Below are 24,168 nucleotides of genomic sequence, written 5' to 3' on the forward strand. Positions count from 1 at the left end.
TCTTAGGATGCAATACCGCGGCCGCCGCTGGTTGGAGTTTGCGTCGTAAACCAGCGTCGGGTATGCAAATTAGGAGTTACGACGATCCACGACGGTTTTTCACATTCGCTACGTCACCGCTAGTCTAGTTTCCCGTCGCAAAGTTAGTCGTTTTTTTGGTGCCTTAACTTTACACAGCAATCGTATTGCTGTATAAAGTATGGCCGTCGTTCCCACGTAGAAATTTAAAAAATAACGTCGTTTGCGTAAGCCGTCCAGGAATACGGAATTACGCTACGCGCGTCGCCGTTCGAAAAAATGACGTCACTTCGCGCAAAGCACGGCGGGATTTCGGAAACGGAGCATGCGCGGTAGGTCCGGCACGGGAGCGCGCCTAATTTAAATGGCACACGCCCATTTGAATTGGCCCGCCTTGCGCCGGAGGCCGCCTGCATAGGTTTTCATCGCAAGTGCTTGGTGAATCAGGCACTTGCGATGAAAAATTGCAGCGGTGTAAAGTATCTACGATACGTTACGCCGCCGCTCATCTACGTGAATCTGGCCCGTAGTTTTTTAGGGTTGGCTCCAGTTCTATAATAATTCTTACACTATATGGCAAAAAATGTGAGGGCACGCCTTCAAGTTAGTGAGTTCAGGAGTTTCTAGTGAAAGTTACTGTTAATGTAAAGACATTTTAGACAATTGTTTGCTTCTATCCTTGTAGCAGCAGTTTGGGGAAGGCCTTTTCTGTTCCCTAATGATTGTGCCCCCATGCATAAAGCCAAGTCCGTAACGACATTGTTTGATGAGTTTGCTATGGAGGAACCAGGTGGCCTGCACAAAGCCCTGATTTCGACCTTTCTGAACACTTTTGGTGTGAATTGAAATGCCGATCGAGAGCCAGGTCCTCTCATCCAACAATAATAGTTGACCTCACGAATACTCTTTTAGCTGAATGGGTACACATTCACACAAGCATGATCCAACATTTTGTGTAATGTCTTCCCAGAAGAGTGAAGGCTGATATAGTCACAAATAAGGGGTTGTATTATTGCCCATGGTTTTGTAATGGGATGTCAAACAGGGTCAAAGAGGTATGATGGTTAGGTGTCCACAGACCTTTGGTCATAAAGTGTACCTTGGTCCATATCAAAATCATTACGTGATTGCCTTACAATCCACCTTCGTCTTTGGACCCAAGCATCTCCCCTAAATTCCCACTTCCACCACCACCCACTACAAAAATTAATTGCAATGAATCAAATGCCAAATTCTGGCCATGACATTTTTATGCAACAAGTTATCTGCACTGGCCACCAGCCCTCTTCACAACAGCTTAAATTAACTATATCTTCATTACACTTACATTTTTAATGAATGTTTAGCCCATGAAAAATCCCGAACCTGCAACACAATAAAGCTTATTTATCGTAACTTAATCTCACAGCGTTGTAAGGCATTGTCGAGGACCCCCATTGCCAGCTCTGACAATATTTGTCTAGAACAAATAAATCAACGTAACTCAATTTTACAAATGTTATACCATTAAAATGTAATTAAATTATGATCATGAGATGATTGAGTGAAGTTTGATCGTCAAAATCCCTATACAAAGCTAACTTTCTATGTGTGGATCAAGATGCCAGAGACATAGACCTGTCAGAAAATAATGCGATTTTTGATTACAGTACTGTCCACAGACTACTGGGAAATGTGTCATCATTTCTCAGGAGCACAGGCGAGGGAGGAAGTGACCTAGGAGCTCCGCAGTCCAGGAAGTGGCAGATTAGGACGAGTACATAGCAACAGGGTGTTTTTTTCATGAGTCTGTTAATGAAAAAAAAAATTCAGGGTGGAACTCCGCTTTAAGTTCACACTTATTTTTAATCTAACCAGAATCAGCAGCAGAACTGAATGAGATAAAATCTTTTAGCACTCTAACCCAAGGAAGGTGCCAGCTACAAGTGCTTGGCACACCAGCGGAAGAAGATTCAGATCTGTCTGTTGTTGTGTATGGTAAAGCTGGGAAATCTCAATTGCACAAGGTGATGAATCTGCACTATCATCCTTTTCTGGTAAGTGCTAACACAGTAGATGACCAGTACATAATATACAGTAACTGATAACACACTTCTGCAATTTGTCAAACAAAAAACTTGTCCTCACAAAAAATAATGTCCTATAGAAGAATTACCTGTGTTGGCCAAAATAATCTGTTGGGCTCCATTTACACAAGTCGCAGCACATTGATTTCAATGGCACCCATTACAATCTATGTGACTTAAAGTCGCAGCGACTTTGAAAATGTTCCAGCACTACTTTTATGTGACTTTCTTGTGAACTTGAGTGCCAGAGAGTGTAAAGTCGCATGAAAATCATATCAAAGTTGCACTTAAAATCACACGGCTTTGGAGTTGCACTAGTATGAACAGAGTCTTAGTGGTTTTATTTTTATGTTTCTAGGACAGATTATCAAATTAAGTGAGCAGCTGACTGGTTGCAAAGGGTAATATCAATGGTTAACCTGCCTGTAATGTGCCCTCTGAGCATTAGACTCAGCTTTAGGCACTCTCCTAGACAACCTTGGTGTAACATGTGAGTTAGCCAGTGTGTTTTAAAGATCCAGGGCCGCAGTGCACTCATCTGATAGAACCCTGTCCCTGAAGACTCCTTCAAAAGTATACCCAGCAAGAGGGCAGGGTCAAGCTGGATGGGTCTTTTCCCCTGATACTCTGTATACCTGTCTCATAAGCGCTTAGCACTGGAGTGTCAGGTGCACCATTTTTCAAATTTGCCTGTGCGCTCCTGTTGGGTCTACACAGCCTCACACTTAGTGAGCAGGTTGTACTGCGCATGTGTGCACCATTCATCCTGAAGCATGTGTGAAACTGCTCAGCCTTTTCTGCCATATTCTACAGCCAATACATTGGGGTTGATTTACTAAAGGCAAGTAGACTGTTCATAATGCATCCTATACACATTGTGAGGAGTAGCAGCATGAATATGGACAGCATACTTGAGAAATCATGAACATGCTGTCACTTAGGTGTTAAAGAAACAAAGGGGGTTATTTACTATAACTGCATGGTCAGTGACGGCTGGTGCTTCAATTTTTTGGGGGATTGCAAACAAACTGAGAAATTCTGAAAAAAAAACACCCAACAATTGCAGCCTCACTGTGCCCATTAAACGCAGCCACTGTACCAAATGCAGCCACTATACCATGGGTGCTCAACCTGTGTCTCTCCAGCTGTTGCAAAACTACAATTCCCATAAAGCCTCAGCCTTTGGGAGACATGCTTGTACCTGTCAGCGGCTTGCAATGCCTCATGGGAATTGTAGTTCCGCAACAGCTGGAGAGCCACAGGTTGAGCACCCATGCACTATACCATCAAACACAGCCACTGTGCCCATCAAACGCAGCCACTTTGCCCATTAAACGCAACCACTTTGCCCATCAAATGCAGACACTTACCCATCAAACGCAGCTACTGTGCCAACAAACGCAGCCAATGTGCCATCAAACTCAGCCACTTTTCCCATTAAACGCAGCCACTTTGCCCATTAAACGTTGCCACTGTGCCCCAAATGCTACCACTGTTCCCCAAATGCTGCCACTGTGCCCCAAATGCTGCCACTGTGCCCATTAAATGCTGCCACTGTGGTGAAATGCTGCCACTTTGCCCCAAATGTTGCCACTGTGCCCCCATCTGCCCAGCACCTACCTTGTCTCGGGTGGGCAGTGGGTGACGGCGGCGAGCAGCGTCTGGTGTCCTCCATTTCTTCCCCAGCCTGATGTCTTCTCCCGCCCGCTCCTCCTCTCATCCTCTGCTATTATTGGATGCCTGATAGGCATCAAATCACAGCCCCTGACGTTTCAGCCAATCAGGTGACAGGTAGCACAGACCCGGTGCTCCTGATTGTCTGAAAGGAGGTTCATTGTTAGCAAAGCAAATTCCTTTGTTTTGCTAACATACAGCTGAGTGAGAAGCAAACACAGTGTTGTGCCCGCTTCTCACATTTTTGGACGCCTATTAGAACCGACGCTCTAATCAGGTGCTTCAAAAATGCAATGCATGAATCTATCTATGGGGATTAGATCGGTGCAGGAGAGGGGGGGGGGCATTGCTCCTGCACCCCTTATGGATACACCACCGCTGTGCATGGTGCAAAGTTTGGTGCAGCTCTGAATAGAAACCAATCTGCTTGTTTTCAAAGCTTAAAGCTTAAGGTGAAAAAACACCTGACAGTGACCACCCCCCAGTTTTACTTACCTGAGCCCTGGAATTTCTCACACCGGGGATGCACCGTCCCTCTGCTCGGGGGTTCTCAGCTCTTGATTGGATACATTAATAGCAACGCAGCCATTGGCTTCCGTTTGCTGTCAATCAAATCCAATGTTGCGGGCACCGAGGGGCAGGGCCGAGTTCGGCATTCGTGTCCATGGACACAAATACTGGACTCTGGAGCCCGCCTGCAAGGTAACCCCCCAGTAGAGCGCTTCTCCTAGGGGGAGCTGCGAGAGCCAGCGAGGGACTCCAGAAGACGGTGTTCGGGGCTATTCTGTGTAAAACAAACTTCACAGTGGAGGTAAGTATAATATGTTTGTTATTTTAAAAAAAAAATACTCAAACCTTTACAATCACTTTAATTGAACAAGCTGAAGTTAGAAGCTGGTTGGCTACCATACACAGCTGCACCAGCATGTGAGTGCTCCAGTTTTAGTAAACCTTCCCCATTCACTTTGTATGGGAAGTTACTATTTACAATTTTAAATGGAGCTTAGTGAATGATGTGACTCTACACTGACATCCATCATCCAATCAGCAAAAATAAGCATTTTTTTTTTTACTTTCCTTGCACAATATTGGTTATTTTTTGCTAGGTGAGGTTTAATACCCTTGCAAAATGCAACTTCCCTAGCAAAGTGAACAGCCTATTTGTCTTTAGTAAATCAACCCCATTGTATCTAGGGTTGCCCCCTAGGGTTGCCACATCATCCCATTAATCCAGGACACATTTTAATTACACAGATTCGGTGTCTAATTAAGGTGGTTATTAACCACTTCTCCAACGAGGACATCATATGACGTCCTCGACTTTGTGCGGTGATATCTGAATGATGCCTGCAGCTACAGGCATCATTCAGATATCACTGTTTTCTGCCAGCGATTCTGTGCATGATAAGAACGATCAAAGCGGCAGTTCCGCTGCTTGATCGTTCTTATAGGTGGCGGGAGGGGACGTCCCCCCGGTCCCGCTGCCATCCGGTGCTTCTCCGGGCCATCAGGGGCCCGGAGAACGAATCGGCCGGCGCCGGCTCACAACTATAGAGATTTCCAGTGACCAGATGGTCACCAGTCATCTCTATGACCGTCGGAGGCCCGTTGTGACGTCACGCCCCCCAGGTACCCGAAAGTAAACAAAGCCGCAAACGCGGCTGTCGGCATGAGATTGGTGATTTTTTTCACAATCTAATTTTTTTAAGAATGGAGGAGAGATGTGGGGTCTTGTTGACCCCACATCTCTCCATAAAGAGGACCTGTCACAATGATTCCTATTACAAGGGATGTTTACATTCCTTGTAATAGAGAATGAAAGTGATCAAAAAAAAAAAGTGTAAAAATAAAAAATAAAATAAAAAAAGTGGTAAAATAAAAAATGTAATAAAAAAAATTGAAAACGCCAATGTCCCCGGTAGCTCGCGCTCAGAAGCCAACACGCATGTAAGTCCCGCCCACATATGTAAATGCCGTTCAAACCCCACATGTGAGGTATCGGCGCGTGCGTTAGAGCGTGTGCAACAATTCTAGCACTAGACCTCCTCTGTAACTCGAAAATAGTAACCTGTAAAAAAATTAAAGCGTCGCCTATGGAGATTTTTAAGTATCGAAGTTTGGCGTCATTCCATGAGTGTGTGCAATTTTAAAGCGTGACATATATCATCTTGCAAAGTCTGGTATTGTGGCATTACAATTTGAAAATGATGATGCTCTATAATATTTCAAATGGCTGGTCAGACTTTCAACAAGAGTCCACACAGAGAGACACAAATCATCTTTGCTTATAATATTTAGTATACAGTACATTCTTTCTAAACACTTAGGCCTCTTTCACACGGGACGGATCCGTGATGATCCGCCCCGTGAACCTCCGCTTGCTCAGCAGGGATCTCTCCGTTGATCCCCGTTGAGCCGCCAGATGACAGGGAGGTCCCCGCACACTGTGCAGGGACCGCCCTGTCAGATCTCTGCTCTCCCCTATGGGGGGATTGGATGAACACGGACCGTCTGTCCGTGTTCATCCGATCCGCAGACGGATGGAAAAATAGGGTTTTCCTCCGTCTGCAGAATCGGAAGATTGCGGAACCGGGTGAGATCCGCTGACACCCGCAATCTCATAGGGACCAATGTATGTCCCTTTTTCATCCGTACACGTGAAAGAGCCCTTAAGGATATGTGTGAAAGAGCCTTTAAGGATATTTGAATGCTGATGTTATCTGTTATCATTTATTTTTCTATGTACATAAATACACTGATCTAGAAATAATTTTACATATAACGACTTTTGATAGCTGCATGTTGGAGACATCGGAGATGTGATAAAAGCTTCTTTCCTATCCACGGCTCTGAGCCCTGAGAGGAGACTTCAGCTGCACAAGGTATATGTCATGCTAATTGATTGTGATTACACCATAGACATTCTGCACTGGCTTTCAATCAGTCATTTTCTAAAGAACCATGTGTTAAAGTTGCATGCATTGCACTGAACAAATGCCCCTGAATCATCTTCTGACTAATACATAACAAATGTGCTCTAACTATACACAAAATATTTTTTATGTCTTTCTATCATATACTATATACTATTCATACCTTAACTCCTATTCAGAGTTTAGCTCCTCCTTAGCAGAAAGGTCTTTTAATCCACAGTCTCTGGAACTGGTGGCTGGGGATAGAGGTTCCCTCTCTCCTCTCCCTGGAGCTCAGTAAACTCTGCACTGCAGGTCAATAGGGCATGCTTTTGAGCAGTGTCAAACAATCCTTTGTATGCCTGTTTCAGCTCCCACTCTTATAGTATTAAAAAAAAAAAAAAATCTTCTTGCAATCCGAGATGGTTGGGAATATCCATTTCCCTAAAATCCTGGATATCATATCTTCACCACTTGGCTGTATTTCTGAAGTCCAGATCTTCCTGAATTCTCTCAAATAATAGTTCTGGACCATCAAAATCATAGCCCTCCATGGCAATATCATCCTCCAGCCATGGACAAACTTGGGTAGCATACCATTGCAGCGCCCGATATTCATCGTCCAGCATCAGTTCCATCTGGACCAGCCTATCCAGCTCTATCAGCCATTCCTCCTGAGGATGCTCTTCTAGGAATAGTATATGCAAGTCCAGCTGCAGCTAACACTGATCCATGGCCATAGGGAGGATATTTCCATAACAGTCTTGCTTGAAAACTGAATCAGGCTGTTTTTCAGCTGATCAAAAGTTTAGGACCACACCTCCAAAAAAAAACTAAACCCCCCAAAACAGAAATCCAACTTCCAAACATGAACTCAGTAATGAGTAGCTCCGCCGTTATTGTTGATCACTTCAAAAATTTGTTTAGACGTTTTTTGTTTTTGAAGCCCTTCAGTCTCAGATGCCGTCTGATGATTATGGGGCTGCAGTCACCGATGGGGAGGTTCATTCTCTGTTGGCCCTGGAGACCATTATTTCCAATACAAAAACTGATGATAGAAAATCCAATCGTTTAGCGATGCCACAGGAACAGGAAGTGAAAACCTATTATGGTGACAATGGGCCAGATTCACGTAGAGCGGCGCATATTTAGTTTGTCGTAACGTATGTCAGTTGCGTTACGGCGGCTCAATTTTGTCACGTAAGTGCCGTATCCACAGAGCATTTGCGCCCAAATGTGCGCCAGCGTAACGTAAATTCCGAGGCGTAAGGCGGGGTAATTGAAAGTGGGAAGGAAGTGGGCGTGCATTTCCATAACAGTCTTTCTCCACTTAGAGAACCTCCCTCCAGAGCTCCTGGAGGATCGTGTGTCTCAAATCCAGCATGTCCCGGGCAAAACCAGTCTCTCCAAAATGGATGAACGTCTCGTGCACCATATTTCCTCTGACCCTTAACCTGTTCAAGATCAATATTACACCTTTCCATCCAGAAGGGAAGCTTTATTGTCTTTATTCAGGGAATTAATCCAAGCCTCGCTCTCAGCATTCATCACATTGTTGTCCATCATTAGGGAATAATCTGCCCTATTCATGGGTTCAGAGGTCACATTGAGCTCTTTTCCATGCTCTGACTGGGACAAGCAAGCAAAACCCCAGTCTTCTCCATGAGTCATAATCAGTGGGTATAAGGCTAGCCCCTAGTCCCCTCCAAAAGCCACAGACACAATGGTTAGTGTGACAGCTTCTGTATGATTGGCTGTTTTTTCCACGCGTGTGTTTATTTATTTATATGACTAATACAATGGAACAGCAGCCATGGATACATGTGCGTTTTTAACACCTGTTTAGTAGATTTAATAATAAATAAACTGGTAATAAAAAATAAACTGGTAATATTTTTATTATTATATTTTTTACATTTATTTAAAAAATTCCAAAAATATGCACACAAACAAGATCAGTCAAAGCACCCCACATTACTTTAATTTTGTAATCTCAGTTTGATGACATCTGGGAGAAAATTTTAAAATTCCCAAAGAAAAGTTAGGAAAGGTTTCCTACTGAGAATTCTGCTCACTTCTTCCACAGGTGACAAGGGAGTCATCAAGACAGGGTCAGCAATAAAAACATGGTTGAAATTTATACCCTCCCTCTATCAAAAAACCTTTGGTATTGGATATTTTTAAAGACAGACAGATGTATTTACTTCCTCTAAAGGTCCACTCAAATTGTCCAGGCACCCACTCTCTTTACAAACCACCTATGATTAGCAGGTGTAAAATGTACCTGAAAAAAAAAAATAAGTTGCATTGATACTTAGTATTTAATATCACTGAACGAGACATCACTGTCCATTTATGGGCAAGATTCCTGGGAAAAAAAGAGCAGGTGAAATCTTGGGAGAAGACAATACAGTCCATTGCAAGAGCATCTTCTCCCGTTATGTTGACTGCTCTATATTCCCAAGTATCTTGCCAGAAAGAATGCATCCTATCCTTGTCTAGGCCCCGCAGCAGGGTAAGGTAAGTATAACTTTTTTTCTTACGGGTAAATTTTACATCTACTAATAGTACCTGATTTGTGAAGTAGGAGGGGGCCTGGGTAGTGTATGCAGGTATAAAATAAATGGAGTTTCCCATAGCTTATTCAATTCTTTCAGCACTTAGTATTGAAAATAAAGAGCTCGATCTTATGATAATTCAACAAGAGTTGCTTATGTTGTGCAGAATCCCTACACTCTATGAAAACTATCTAACAGCAGTTGATATTATAATAAAAATCATTTAGCAGCTATATCTAGAGCTGTATAAATTGATCTAATGCCTAAAATATTATTGGCTTCCTGAGTAATTGACTTCCTGCACACCATTCCCACTTGTCAACTTGTTTCATTATTAAAGAAGATTCTTCTCCAAGATTTTCTGTGGCCTCTTTTTAAGTGTGAAATTAAATTGCTCCTGTTTTTGTTTACAAAGCAAGATGCATATTTATCTTGTTGGTAGAAAATAAAAAAAACTATTTTCAGGACTTACTTAAAGTGGTTCTAAAGGCAGAAGTTTTTTTACCCTAATGCCTTGTATGAATTAAAGTAAAAAATCTTCTGTATGCCGCTTCCCCTCCACAAGCCCCTCTTATACTTACCTGAGCCCGATGTCGACCCAGAATTACAAATCCCAGTGCTTTTAAAGTTCCTAGCAGAGAGGAAGAGGAGTGTTGCTTTTCCTAGGCCGAGGAGAAGTAAGAAGACCATTTGGAAGGTCACAGTTGGCTGCCAGCAGACTGCTCATTGCTGCAACTGCATAGAGGTACAGCGAAAGACAGCTTGGGGGAAAAAAGAAATTCACAAATGTTGATGCAGTCTGCTGCCTGATCGAAACAACGCTGGGGACATTGACCGGCTGTGTTTTACACAGTGAACAGAGGCAGAATATGCTGACACTGATTGGTAAGAGGTTGCTGGCCATAAATCACACAACACTTTGACCAAAGAGGGACAGAGTTATCTGCAAGTTACACAGGGTCAGTGCCTGTATCAGTTCTTAAAGGGACCCTAATCTTCGCACTCCAGCATTAAAGTTTGGGCCCCAACAATCTGGCCAGCAGAGGGAAGAGGGGTACTATAGCATAGACTGCTAGACTGTCCTTGTGGTGTAGACTCCTTGTTAGGATTTCCCCTTTAAAGGGTTTAGAAGTAGTTGCTCTTTACGCCAACTGATTGTATACAGTATTTCTTTTTTACTGCTCATCTATTTGCAATACATACCTTGCTATATTTTAACTGTTTGTCATGTTATTGCTGCTGTCTCATATTTATTTTGCCATTGGGTACTGCATATACATCTGGTGTGTCAGAGTGCATGCTGTTGTGTGCAGAGTTGTGGACACAGGAGCAGGTGACCTGAGAAACAGCGACTCCTTCAGCGGTAAGCGCTACACCCTGAATGCACCATTAACAATAGAATACTACAATATGCAACAGGTAATGAGTGATATTTTAGCAGCTGATTAAAGGAACATAAGCAGAATAGAAGAACTAGTGACTGCACAGCCCACCCATAGAGATTACTTGGTATGCATCTTGGCAATGACTTAGTTTGTATCTGAAATGCTGAAAAGGTTAAGTGAAGCATTTTCCTTCCTTTAGATGATGTGTTTTCAATATAAAAGAATAAACATTTGGGGCCCTGTGCAGTAATTTGGTTTGATGTAAATGTCAGTGATTTTCTGAGCCCTGGAAATCGTTGACATAGATATTATTTCTGTCTGTGTCAAGGTTCGTATGAAGGATGTAGACACAAAACAAGAAATAAGCTTTTATCCAAACAATGCATCTTTTCTTGAACAAAATGGGTCAAAGGACGTGGCAGAAGTGGCTGCAGTGCTCCCCAATAAACCACCCCTTACTGGTAAATGTATAAACAATATAACAATGTATACTGTACTAAATAATCAATTTGTTTGTAGAATTGCTTCTAGGTTTAAGAAAGCCATCAGTAGGTTTATTGTCTTAGCTCAGTAATGTAAACTATTGCTCCTTCGGGGCATATTTAGAAAGTCGCAATTGTGACATTCACCAAACAGTTACTGCCGGTGAATCAATCTCTGTGATTTACAACACCTGCACTAGGGAAAGTACACACATCTAAATCAATGATTTGTGAATATCACATTTGCTGCTTTATAAATATACCAAATAGATATCTTCCTTTAATCCATTTAACTCTTTATCAAAGAATTGTTACAAATAGGTACCTGTAGAAATAAAATGATCACCAACCCATCCGGTGAAGTCATACTGATGGGGCTAGAAAAAACATTAGCCACACCCTTCCTTGTTTTTCTAATGTCTCTATATTGAAGCCAGTTCCTCTAGATGTACAGAAATATTGTACATATATATTTTTCTGCAATTGTATAGAGGAGTGGTCTCAACCTTTCTAGTGAAACATTTCCCAAGTTGGGGACCCCTAACAGTAAAATTATTTTTGTTGCTCCTTCATTGCTGTAATTTTTCTACTGTTATGAATCTAAATATAAATATCTCATATGCAGGATGTATTCTCATTCTTACAAAATTAACATAATTAAAGTGCAGTGATTAATCTGACCAAGGATAATGGTTATGCAGTGCATTATGGATTCAGGTGCAAATTTATGACCACAAATTCTGAGTTTCGCCAAATCATGAGATCCACCTCAAATCCAAGGTGGCTCTGACCAAACTTGATCGCTACTTACTGTTCTTTCCAGCATTAAGCACATGTAATGTAATATTATTAACTCTCAAGACTTCCCCATCCCAAGATCTCACCCACGTCCCCTTTCTTGCACATTTAGAGATGGAATTACATAAGTTAAATTCCCTCTCAAATATCATGAGCTCAGCCATGGTAAATAAATTTACATCATAGCCGACCACACCAAGCTCCCAGACAGCGTGAGTCTGATCAACAAGCTGATTATATGCAAATCATAAAAGCTTACTTACCTTACTAGTTACTCTATGAACATATTCGCTAGCACACCACAGATCGTATAAAACAAGATGAAGAGGTCCTGCGTGGCCTCGAAACGTTGCAATCCTTGTGATGTTTTCACTGCATTAAAACTTTTGGACGTTTTATACGATCCGTGGTGTGCTGGCAAATATGTTCATATGGTTTGTTGTTCCAGTTCCCAGCTGGTGATCGCTTCAGCACCCATTTTTGTATTTATGAGCCGTTTTTCCAGGAAGGTGTGCGATTGTAATATTAATTAAGACTGTTACTAGTTATTCTGGTGTGGTCTCTCCTCTCCCGGAAGTGACGTCTCGCTAAACCGATGACGTCACTTTCGGGAGAGGGATTAGATCGGGATTCGGTGACCCCTGGCAAATCGGTCTTAAACCCCGCCGGGGTTGCGGCCCACAGGTTGAGAACCGCTGGTATAGAGGTTTCTACATTGCATGTTCATTAATTTTATCCAAATGCTGTTGTTACTTATACAATTTTAAAGTGGAGTTAGATAGCTCTCGGCCCCATAACAGTCAAGTTGTCTCCTATAGCTATAGTTATACCCTTGGTACAGAGCATAGACATGAATACTTTTCTAGTGTTATCATAGATGAACTGTATACTATATTTAAGTCACAATCATTCTGTAGAACAGATTTGAAGCAGTCATCTGACTACTAACTTAAAGCTGAACTCCAATCAAATATAAAATACACAAATAAATGCAGCTCTGTATTCAATAATACATCCCTAAGTGAATTCATATTTAAATTCAAACAGTGCAGGTACCCAGATGGTTTTGGTATTAGCATCTTACAGTCATTTACTGTACATAGGAGGTTAGACTGAATGAGGGAGTAGCAGCATAAAGAGCCAACAGTAGCAGGTTGTGCTGCAGTTGTAGAAGCATGCTGATAGGAGGAAAGAGCAGAGTCACTGAGCTATGAGTTTGTCAGTCTGCTGTCTCAGGCCCCGTACACACGACTGAGTTTCTCAGCAGAATTCAGCCAGAAACTCGATCGGAGCCATATTCTGCCAAGAAACACGGTCGTCTGTACACTTTCGGCCGAGGAAACCGACGAGGATATCGTCGGGCCAAATAGAGAACAATTCTCTATTTCCTTGTTAGTCAATGAGGAAACTTGGCTCGCCGAGATCCTCGGCGGCTTCACAAGGAACTCCACGAGCAAAACGATGTGTTTTGCCCGTCGAGTTTCTCGGACGTGTGTACGGGGCCTCACTTTTCACTCTCCATTTACAGAATGGGGAAGGGAAGGGGACTTGTAAGTGTTACTAAACTGTGTCAGCCATCAAATCCTCCCCCTTCCAGGCAGGACTGCCCTTTGTGACTTTGCAGTGTAAATATATATACGGTACACTTGTATCCTGATCCTCTCCTGGGGAAAAATAAATAATTCTTGTACAATGTGTGTTATAAGAGGAGTGTTTTTTTTTCTTTTTCCTTCGATTGCAGAAGTGACATATTCAATTTACGTCAAAACTGGGCATTTCCCGGCCTCTGGCACAGACGCAGATGTATTTATTACAATATTTGGTGAAAATGGAGATTCCTGCAGAAGACATCTGAGACACTCATCGCTTCCTAAAATATTTGTCAAGGGGAAGGTCTGTATGGTTGCTGTAGTTAGATAATGCTTTTAGAGGGTTTTATATAAATAATGAGACATCTAGAGTGGCTTAACTATCGTCTAGCCAGAGTTGTGCCAAGTACCATCATGAACATTTTTTCCAGCCACGGTTTAGCTCCATGTGATATTTGTTTGACTAAATCAGGTCATAGGTATTGGAAGGATACATCTACCAATCCAACATATTTTCCTGAATTAGTCACAGTGCTCTTTATTCAAGTGTGCAATGGCCTTTAAATAGCTGCTGAGGTTTACACAGTCTCCTTTTACCTATCCTACACCTGTTTTAGTGTCAAAAAACAGTCCCTCATTAGCCTCATTCATTTACTTTGTTTCACAGAATGAAAAAAAACAGTCAGTGGAAAAAAAGGAAAACAAAATAAAGTGACAGTATATGAATGACAATCAAATGCACAAAACAAAAAGTAAAAAAGAACATACAGTTAGGGCTGGGGAAAAAAATCGATTTGAATCTTGAATCGAGTTGCGAGGTCAAATCGATTCAGATTTTGACCAAATCGATTTTTTTGATTTTCTTTTCCATAGGACTATGCGGAAGCCGTTGCCTTTTCCCAGGATCGCGGCGAGCTGCGGGCAGGATTTTTTTTTTCGAGGCCACGGCTTCGGCCTAGTCCGTGACCTTTTTCCAGGATCGCAGCGAGCTGCAGGCAGGATTTTTTAGGCAAGGCCGTGGCTTTGACCTAGTCTGTGGCCTTTTCCCAGGATCGCGGCGGACTAGGCCTAAGATAAGGCCTCGCCTAAAAACTCCTGCCCGCAGCTCATTAGGACTGGCGCAGTGTCCATCAGGAAAAAAAAACTCAATTCGAATCGTGAATTTTGTTTTTTTTTTAAATCGCAGATTTTTTATGGGGCCAAAATCGCCCAGCTCTACATACAGTATACTACCAACAACCAGCATGTCTCAATATTTTATTCAGTATAGTACATACATGTTCTAAGTGCCAAAGCAATCTAAAAACAGTACTGATCAAAAGTTTAAGACCACTTGAAAAATGGCAAAAAAATCATATTTTACATTGTTGGATCTTAACAAGGTTCCAAGTAGAGCTTCCACATGCAACAAGAAGAAATGAGAGTGAGACAAAACATTTTTTGAGCATTCAATTTAATGAAAAAAACACGAATAGACTGAAACAGGCTGTTTTTCAGCTGATCAAAAGTTTAGGACCACACCTCCAAAAAAAACCTAAACACCCCCAAAACAGAAATCCAACTTCCAGACATGAACTCAGTAATGAGTAGCTCCGCCGTTATTGTTGATCACTTCAAAAATTTGTTTCAACGTTTTTATTTTTTGAAGCCCTTTAGTCTCAGATGCCATCTGATGGTTATGGGGCTGCAGTCACCGCTGGGGAGGTTCATTCTCTGTTGGCCCTGGAGACCATTATTTTCAATACAAAAACTGATGATAGAAAATCCAATCGTTTAGCGATGCCACAAGAACAGGAAGTGAAAACCTATTATGGTGAAAATGTTCTTAGCGTGGATTTCCACTTGCTTTGAAAACATTTCCTTATGCCGCGTACACACGATCGGTCCATCTGATGAGAACGGTCTGATGGACCGTTTTCATCGGTTAACAGATGAAGCTGACTGATGGTCAGTCGTGCCTACACACCATCGGTTAAAAAAACGATCGTGTCAGAACGCGGTGACATAAAACACAACGACGTGCTGAAAAAAACGAAGTTCAAAGCTTCCAAGCATGCGTCGACTTGATTCTGAGCATGCGTGGATTTTTAACCGATGGTTGTGCCTACTAACGATCGTTTTTTTTTCTATCGGTTAGGAATCCATTGGTTAGATTTAAAACAAGTAGGCTTTTTTTTTAACCTATGGATAAATAACCGATGGGGCCTACACATGATCGGTTTGGTCCGATGAAACCGGTCCATCAGAATGTTCTCATCTGTTTGACCGATCGTGTGTACGCGGCATTATTCTCCTTTTGTGTCTGTGGAACAGGAAGTAAAGGGAAATCTCCCAAACAGGGCTTTAAAAAAACCTAAGAGGAGTCTTGACCTTTCCATACTTTATCCAAAACCAATAAAAAAAGATGTTGGCTTTACATACACTTTAAATAACAAATAACATTTATAAACACCAATAGCTCATATTTAATATTTATGAATATAATAAACCATAAATACGCCTTAATGTGATTACAACATTTACTCCAAAGCTCGAAATGTTCTCGGTGTGAAATTCAAATTATTCTTATACTAATCACATAATCCTTCCTAAACAAAACAGCCTCTAAGTCAATCCACATGTACATGAAGAGTGTAGGACTAGCAGGTGAAAAATGCAGCTTTACAAGACGAGAGAAAAATAAATAAATTAGTAAATGGTAATGATAAATTGTACTGCCGATCAACGTGGAAAGCCATGGAGACGTAAAAAGGCTTAGTTAAACATACATGCTGTGCAATGTCATACAAATAATGCTCTTTATCAAAATTATACATTTAAATGTATTTTCAAGGGTGGTGGACTGGTATACAGGGCCTTCGAAAAAGTATTCGTACTCTTTAAATTTTCCACATTTTGTCATGTTACAACCAAAAATTTAAATGTATTGTATTGGATTTTAGGTGATAAACCAACACAAAATGGCACATAATTGTGAAATAGAAGGAAAATGATAAATGGTTTTCCAAATATTTTACAAATAAATATGTGAAAAGTGTGGCGTGCATTTGTATTCAGCCCCCCTGAGTCAATACTTTGTAGAAAAAAGTATTTTTGGGGATGTCTCTACCAGCTCTAGAAAGTGACATTTTTGCACATTATTCTTTGCAAAATAGCTCAATCTCTGTCAGATTGGATGGAGAGCGTCTTTGAACAGCAATTTTCAAGTCTTGTTGCAGATTCTCAATTGGATTTAGGTCTGGACTTTGACTGGGCCATTCTAAGGCCTCGTACACACGTCTGAGGAACTCGACGGGCAAAACACATCGTTTTGCTCATCGAGTTCCTTGTGAAGCCGCCGAGGATCTCGGCGAGCCGAAATTTCCCATTGAACAACGAGGAAATAGAGAACATGTTCTCTATTTCCTCGCCGAGATCCTCGTCGGCTTCCTCGGCCAAAAGTGTACACCCGCCCGGGTTTCTCAGCAGAATTCAGCTCCGATCGAGTTTCTGGCTGAATTCTGCCGAAAAACTCGGTCGTGTGTACGGGGCCTAACACATTAATATGCTTTAATCGAAACAATTCTATTGTAGCTCTGGCTGTATGTTTAGGGTCATTGTCCTGCTGGAAGGGGAACCTCCACCCCAGTCTCAAGTCTTTTGCAGATTCTAACAGATTTTCTTCCAAGATTGCCCTGTATTTGGCCCCATCCAGCAACTTCCCATCAACTCTGACCAGCTTCCCTGTCCCTGCTGAAGAAAAGTGCGGTGTGTTCAGGGTGATGTGCAGTGTTAGTTTTCTGCCACAATTAGCGTTTTGCTTTTAGGCCAAAAAGTTACTTTTTGGTCTCATCTGACCAGAGCACCTTCTTTCACATGTTTGCTGTGTCCCCCACATGGCTTCTCGCAAACTGCAAACGGGACGTCTCATGGCTTTCTTCTTGCCACTCCTTCATAAAGGTCAGATTTGTGGAGTATACAACTAATAGTTGTCCTATGGACAGATTCTCCCATCTGAGGTGTGGATCTCTGCAGCTCCTCCAGAGTTACCATGGGTCTCTTAGCTGGTTCTCTGATTAAGGCTCTCCTTGCCTGGCCTGTCAGTTTAGGTGGAACGGCCATGTCTTGGTAGGTTTGCAGGTTGATAACCATTTATAATTTTTCTTCCACTTCACAATTATGTGCCACTTTGTGTTGGTCTATCACATAAAATCCCAATAAAATACATTTAGGATTTTGGTTGTAATATGACAAAATGTGGAAAATTTGAAGGGGAATGAATACTTTTTCAAGGCACTGCATGGCTCTGGTTCCACATGTACAGATTGTCCTCTTTCCTTCATAGCTTTAGTATTCTTATGACACCCAAAGAATAGAACGATCACAAAACCTATAAGCCTCCTGTAACAATAAAGACACCCCTCAAATACGTCCCCCCATTCATTCACATACAAAGTAAACAGTAAATAGACACACTTCAACTTCTCAACAAGTCCTTTAAGACAAAGTCCCACAATGTAAACCCATTGTAGTTTTCCCACAATCTCACTGTCCAGGGATGTAGAACCTCATGATTAATGTACATACAGTACTTGCCTAGCTAACTTACGGCGGCGTAGTGTAAATACGCTACGCCGCCGCAAAGATGCGCGCCCCTAGCTGAATCCAGCTATATATGACCAAAAGTATTGGGATGCCTGCCTTTACATGCACATGAACTTTAATGGCATCCCAGTCTTATTCCATATAGTTCAATATTGAGTTGGCTCACCCTTTGCAGCTATAATAGCTTCAACTTTTCTGGGAAGGCTGTCCACAAGGTTTAGAAGTGTGTCTATCGGAATGTTTGACCATTCTTTCCAGAAGCGCATTTGTGAGGTCAGGTATTGATGTTGGACGAGAAGGCCTGACTTGCAGTCTGTGCTCTAATTCACCCGAAAGGTGTTCTATCGGGTTTAGGTCAGGACTCTGTGCAGGCCAGTCAAGTTCCTCCACCCTAAACTTGTTTATCCATGTCTTTATGGACCTTGTTTTGTACACTGGTCCAAATAATTTGATGGAGGGAGGATTATGGTGTGGGGTTGTTTTTCAGGGGTTGGTCTTGGCCCCTTAGTTCCAGTGAAGGGAACACTTAAGGCATTGTGGACAATTTAATGCTCCCAACTTTGTGGGAACAGTTTGGGGATGGCCCTTCCTGTTCCAACATGACTACTCACCAGTGCACAAAGCAAGGTCCACAAACACATGGATGAGCGAGTTTGGGGTGGAGGAACTTGACTGGCATGCACAGCCCAGCTTACAGTGCCGGGCTAGTCTCCAACTGCCAGGATGACGGCCTCCTGTGTATATGCAGGAGTGACATCATCCTCCACTGGCCAATGAAGAGGTCCAAAGGTCGGCACTCAAAAAAAGATGCCGGCACTGGTGCAGGATCGTTGGACAGGTAAGTATGGATACTTTAGTCCCAATTTATTAAGTAACATTTAAAAGTTGCCAGGTATTCTATCTTTCTATATTTAGGGCTTTATCTAGCCAGTATGCTGCTGTAAATGTCTAAATTATGTCACTATGTCATTATGTTGCAAAAGCTCCAACCCTTGTACCATGCGAATATTCTAATAAAAACCAAGGCCACTTACACACAGGGTGGACTCTGTTTGAATCCGCCTGCCCAGTAAGGAATCTGTCCGTTCTGTTTTTAGCGAACAGGATCGGGTCAGCGGGTGTCAACACATGTCCATTGACTCCCGCCACTCCATAGAGGAGACTGGAGGGTCTGATCGGGTCCACCTAAAAAACTGACAGGCAGACTTGTTCGGTCCAGCCGTGTGAAAGAGCCCTAACTTACAATGTGCTACTGGAGGATTTACATTCACAGCTACTTTTAATTGACTATACCAACACACAGCATTGGGAGATGGTGAACTGTAGTTAGTCTTCTGACTTTTCCCAACATGCTTTGCACATTCTTCCCCTACAGCTTATCTGCTGATTTTAACCACAAGGGTTAAGAGACCAGAAGAGGAAACAAAATAAAAAAATATCAAAATGTATATATTCAAATCTTAGTGCTGGTCTAGGAATATGGTAATGGTGATTCTGTATTCTTATTTCATCCATGCTAAAAAGAAAAATAATGATTCTGACTCAGAACATAGAGTGCAAATGGTAACAGAGAAAATAATAATCATAAACACAAAAAAAATGTACTAACTGTAGTATCAAATGTAGCATATGAATCCACAATTCATGTATTCCATTGGGCAATGCCAGGAACATCAAGATAAGCAAAGCAGCCCACATGTACCTATTTCTAGGTTCATGGTCAGAAGGAACAATCTTTCTAGCCTTTCCTGGGTCTAGCCTCCTTGTTTAGTGTGACTACTGCAAGATCAACGGAAGCCGCACCCTCAATGGCCTACATATAGGAGGCAGTAAATGTAAATTATGTAAATTAGTATACAAATTTATATAATACAACAGGTTTTTTATAGATAAATGGTTGCTTTACATATTCAATACAAACGGCAAACATCGGAGTTGTGATTGCAGTGTACACTATACATAACTAACACATCCTAACTTGATGTAATATATAAAAAAAAATAACACTTTTTTTGTGTTTAGAAAGTTAATATTTTTTATTGACTATATATTTTATGAGAGAAAATTAAGCTGTACACATAATTCTTGCTGTCATTTTAGGTAAACTTCTTTAAAATAAAGGCCTTGGACCTTGGCATGCTGAGTGGAGTACATGTTGAGCACAACGCTGTTGGTTATGGAGCTGGATGGTATCTAGATCAAATCACCATACAAGCGTCAGATAAGGCGGATATTAAATACTTGTTTCCATGCCAACGCTGGTTAGACACTGCAATAAATGACAAGCAAACTGACTGCAAGTTGAAGCTTCTTGGAAAATTCAACAAAACGAATCAACAGCTACTTGCATTCACTGAAGGTACATTGTAACCTTTTCATTAACCCAGTTGGCTCCCTTTCATAATCCATATTGTATACTATTTCCCAAATGTACTTTATTTGTCACTATACAAAATTTAAATGTGCTGTCCTCTGTACAGCTTATAGAAAATAGCACACAACATTTTTTCCTGTGCTCTGGTGTTTTTCTGCTATAGGGCAATGTCATCCAGTTTCAGTGTAAAGTCTAAAATCTTGCAGCCCTCCTCAGAATCACACGAATTCATAAAGCTATAAAAGAAAAGAAAAACGAGGGCACACCGACCTAGTGCATTATCACTAAGGCCTAGTACACATGAGAGGATTTATCCGCGGATACAGTCCACCGGACCGTTTTCGCGGATAAATCCTCTCGAGGATTTGCGAGGATTTTGATCCGATGGAGTGTACTCACCATCAGATCGAAATCCGCGCCGAAATCCCATCGCGATGACGTGTCGCGCCGTCGCCGCGATGATGACGCGGCGACGTGCGCGACGCTATCATATAAGGAATTCCACGCATGCGTCGAATCATTACGACGCATGCGGGGGATTCATTCGGACGGATTGATCCGGTGAGTCTGTACAGACCAGCGGATCAATCCGTTGGGATGGATTCAAGCGGATAGATTTTAAAGCATGTCTTCAAATTTTTATCTGCTTGAAATCCATCCCAGGGGATAAAAATCCGCAGAAACAGATCCGCCAGATTGTACACACCAGGGGATCTATCCGCTGGAGCCGGTCCGCGGATCAATTCCAGCGGATGGATCCTCTCGTGTGTACGGGGCCTTAAAGGGATTTTATTAGATAGATTAAAACAATGGTCATACTCACAAACAGAGTTGAAAGACAGCGCTTATCAGACAATTGAACTGGTATACAGTATCGCCCAGCGACCACGGTAACAACGCGGATCAGATGGCATCAGACCGACACCTGTGGCTTACGCGTTTCAGAGGCGAACCTCTTTCATCAGAGCCTCAGTGCTATTTCACATCAGAAGGAAAGGTGACATATCACTTTAAAACCAATAAATCACCAATAGTGGATTCACACAGAAAGCTTATTAAACCAAATTGACCCCCCTCATAAAAAGGTAAGTCCAAAAACACTTTATTATTTTCTGGGTCAATCACCTTTCTTCAGCGGTTGCTCCAGCCACAATTCCAGAGAAGAACCACAAACTCCACTATCAACTTTTAAAAGTGCAGTATATATATCCCTCTGTTTCATTTAAAAACCAGAAGTGTAATATTATTTTTTACTTACATAATATAAAACATAGACAGGCTCCAACAGATACTAATCATCACTTTCATGTGATGACGTCACTTCCATCATTTTCATCATTTTCCACCACTTCCATCATTTTCATCATTATAACTTCCTCAGGATGACGTAAGGACTGGCACTGAGCAGGAGGTTATTGGAAACTTAGGGCTAATAAGCAGGTAAAAGTGCAGGGATCTCAGGTCCAGATAAAGATCTTCTACCCAACAATGAGCAGTGCAGACAAGTAATGGGGGTGCTTTAATATGTTGCCACTACACATCCAGATATAAGGGCTGCTATGTCACTTTTCTGCAGATGTGTAAGTAAACCCTGGCAAAGGGACTGGAATGCAATTCAAATAAGATAAGAAGAGAAGTAATTGAGGGGAGCGTTAGCATGCTGTTTTTAGAGAAGTAGGCGCAACATACATATACATGAATTATACTGTGAGTAGTAGTTCTGCCAATAGGGGGTGATGTCTGATGCTGGTATAGTGTAGCATTCTTCCTAGTAGAACTACAAGGTTATGATGTAATTTCCTGTATCTGTGCTCTTGTCCTTTTTCAATATAGCAACAAGGGCTCATCCAAGTGTGCAGTACCATCTTGACCTGTAATGCCACGTACACACGGTCCGATAGATCGTTTTCATCAGATGAACCGATCGTGTGTGGGCCCCATCGTTTTTTTTCCCATCAGTGAAAAAACGTAGAACCTGTTTTAAAATGATCTGATGGTTAAAAAACCGATAGAAAAAAATGATCGTCTGTGGGGAAATCCATTGGTTAAAAATCCACGCATGCTCAGAATGAAGTCGACGCATGCTCGGAAGCATTGAACTTCCCTTTTCTCAGCACGTCGTTGTGTTTTACATCACCGCGTTGGACACGATCGGATTTTTAACCGATGGTGTGTAGGCAAGACTGATGAAAGTCAGCTTAATCGGATATCTGATGAAAAAAACCATAGGTCTGTTTTCATCGGATGAACCAATCGTGTGTACAGGGCATAAGGATCAAATCTTCAGAAGCTTTCCAAAAATGACACAATAAGATTCTTGTATGTGATGTCTTTTATTAAGCACTAAGGTATCGTGTTTACGTTACACCGCCGCAAGTTTTCAGCGTAAGTGCCTGTTTCACAAAACATTTACCTGTAAACTTGCAGCGGTGTATCGTAAAGACGTCCGGCGCAAGCCCGCCTAATTCAAATGGGGCATGTACCATTTAAATTAGGCGCGCTCCCGCGTCGAACGTTCTGCGCATGCGCCGTTTGCAATTTTCCCAACGTGCTTTGCGCGAAATTACGGCGCCCTACGTGTTTGTGAATGGCGACGTGCGTAACGTACTTACGCCGGAATTTTTTTTTTTTAATTCGAAGTGGGAACGACGGCCATACTTTAACATGGCTGGTGTAAAGTTAAGCAATGAAAAAGATTGCTTAACTTTGCGACGGGAAAAAACGACGTTACGCACGCGAGTAGGTTCGTTGATCGCCGTAAATTCTAATTTGCATACCCGACGCTGGAAAACGACGCGAATTCCACCCAGCGGCGGCCAAAGTATTGCAGCCTAAGATCCGAAGGTGTACGAAGCCGTAAGCCTGTCGGATCTTAGCCAAAAGCCGTCGTATCTTGTTTGTGAATCACAAACTAAGATACGATGCGGCAAATTTGAAAATACGCCGGAGTATCAGTAGATACCCCGGCGTATTTGTTCTGTGAATTTGGCCCTAATATCCCTATTTATCAACTAGGAGGATATTTTGTTTTACAGTAGACCCATGTAATTTGTGTAATATGTATGCCCAAAATTTGTGATATTCAACATTGGCATGCACTGCAAGTGTTTTTACATGGATATATTTTCATGCCTTTCTTTCTAACTGTTGTGTCTTGTCTAAACCCATAAAAGCAGTGGTCAAAAACAGACCAGGTGATAATTAAGTAAATCCACATTATGTTGTATTAGTTTTGGTTCGGTGAACAGATTAAAGACAAACAAGGGAACAACATTTGTGACATAAATATTTTACAATTAGAGTATTTAGTGACTTGCGACTGCACCCTGTGGATACATGCCAAAATGAAATCTATAAACTGTTGGCAAAAATGCTCCATAAAACACATTGGTTAATGCTTCAGAAAGTGCAGACTTTTTCTATACATGTCATAAATGTGCTGTATCACAATCCCACAGTGTTATAAATGCTAAACTCCAGGCAAATATATAAAAAAATAAACATTTGTTTAATTTATATACTTTATGTATACATCGAAAAAATCTTAAATTATTTTTTTTACATACATCTAGTCTCAGCATCAGAGCCTGCCCTGATTCCAACCCCTTGTTTTCCCTGTCACAGCAGCACTTATGGCCCGTACACACAATCCAAAAATTGTATGAAAAATACAGCTTTCAGCGTGATCGTCTGATAATCGGATCGTTAGTCATTGGCATGTGAACAGG

The 24,168-nt window shown here is 41.8% G+C and overlaps 1 protein-coding gene across 1 annotated transcript in view; it reads left to right on the forward strand.

Moving 5' to 3' along the window:
- LOC120940997 (lipoxygenase homology domain-containing protein 1-like) overlaps positions 1 to 24,168 on the forward strand; it is a 470,937-nt gene that overhangs the window by 366,830 nt on the left and 79,939 nt on the right. The window contains exons 41-45 of the mRNA XM_040354208.1: positions 1,876 to 2,054; positions 6,554 to 6,640; positions 10,942 to 11,074; positions 13,635 to 13,786; positions 20,167 to 20,425. Of these exons, the coding sequence (XP_040210142.1) occupies positions 1,876 to 2,054; positions 6,554 to 6,640; positions 10,942 to 11,074; positions 13,635 to 13,786; positions 20,167 to 20,425 (810 nt within the window). The remainder of the gene's footprint in view (positions 1 to 1,875; positions 2,055 to 6,553; positions 6,641 to 10,941; positions 11,075 to 13,634; positions 13,787 to 20,166; positions 20,426 to 24,168) is intronic.

This window comes from Rana temporaria, chromosome 5, assembly GCF_905171775.1.
Source record: "Rana temporaria chromosome 5, aRanTem1.1, whole genome shotgun sequence".
Lineage (NCBI taxonomy): Eukaryota > Metazoa > Chordata > Amphibia > Anura > Ranidae > Rana > Rana temporaria.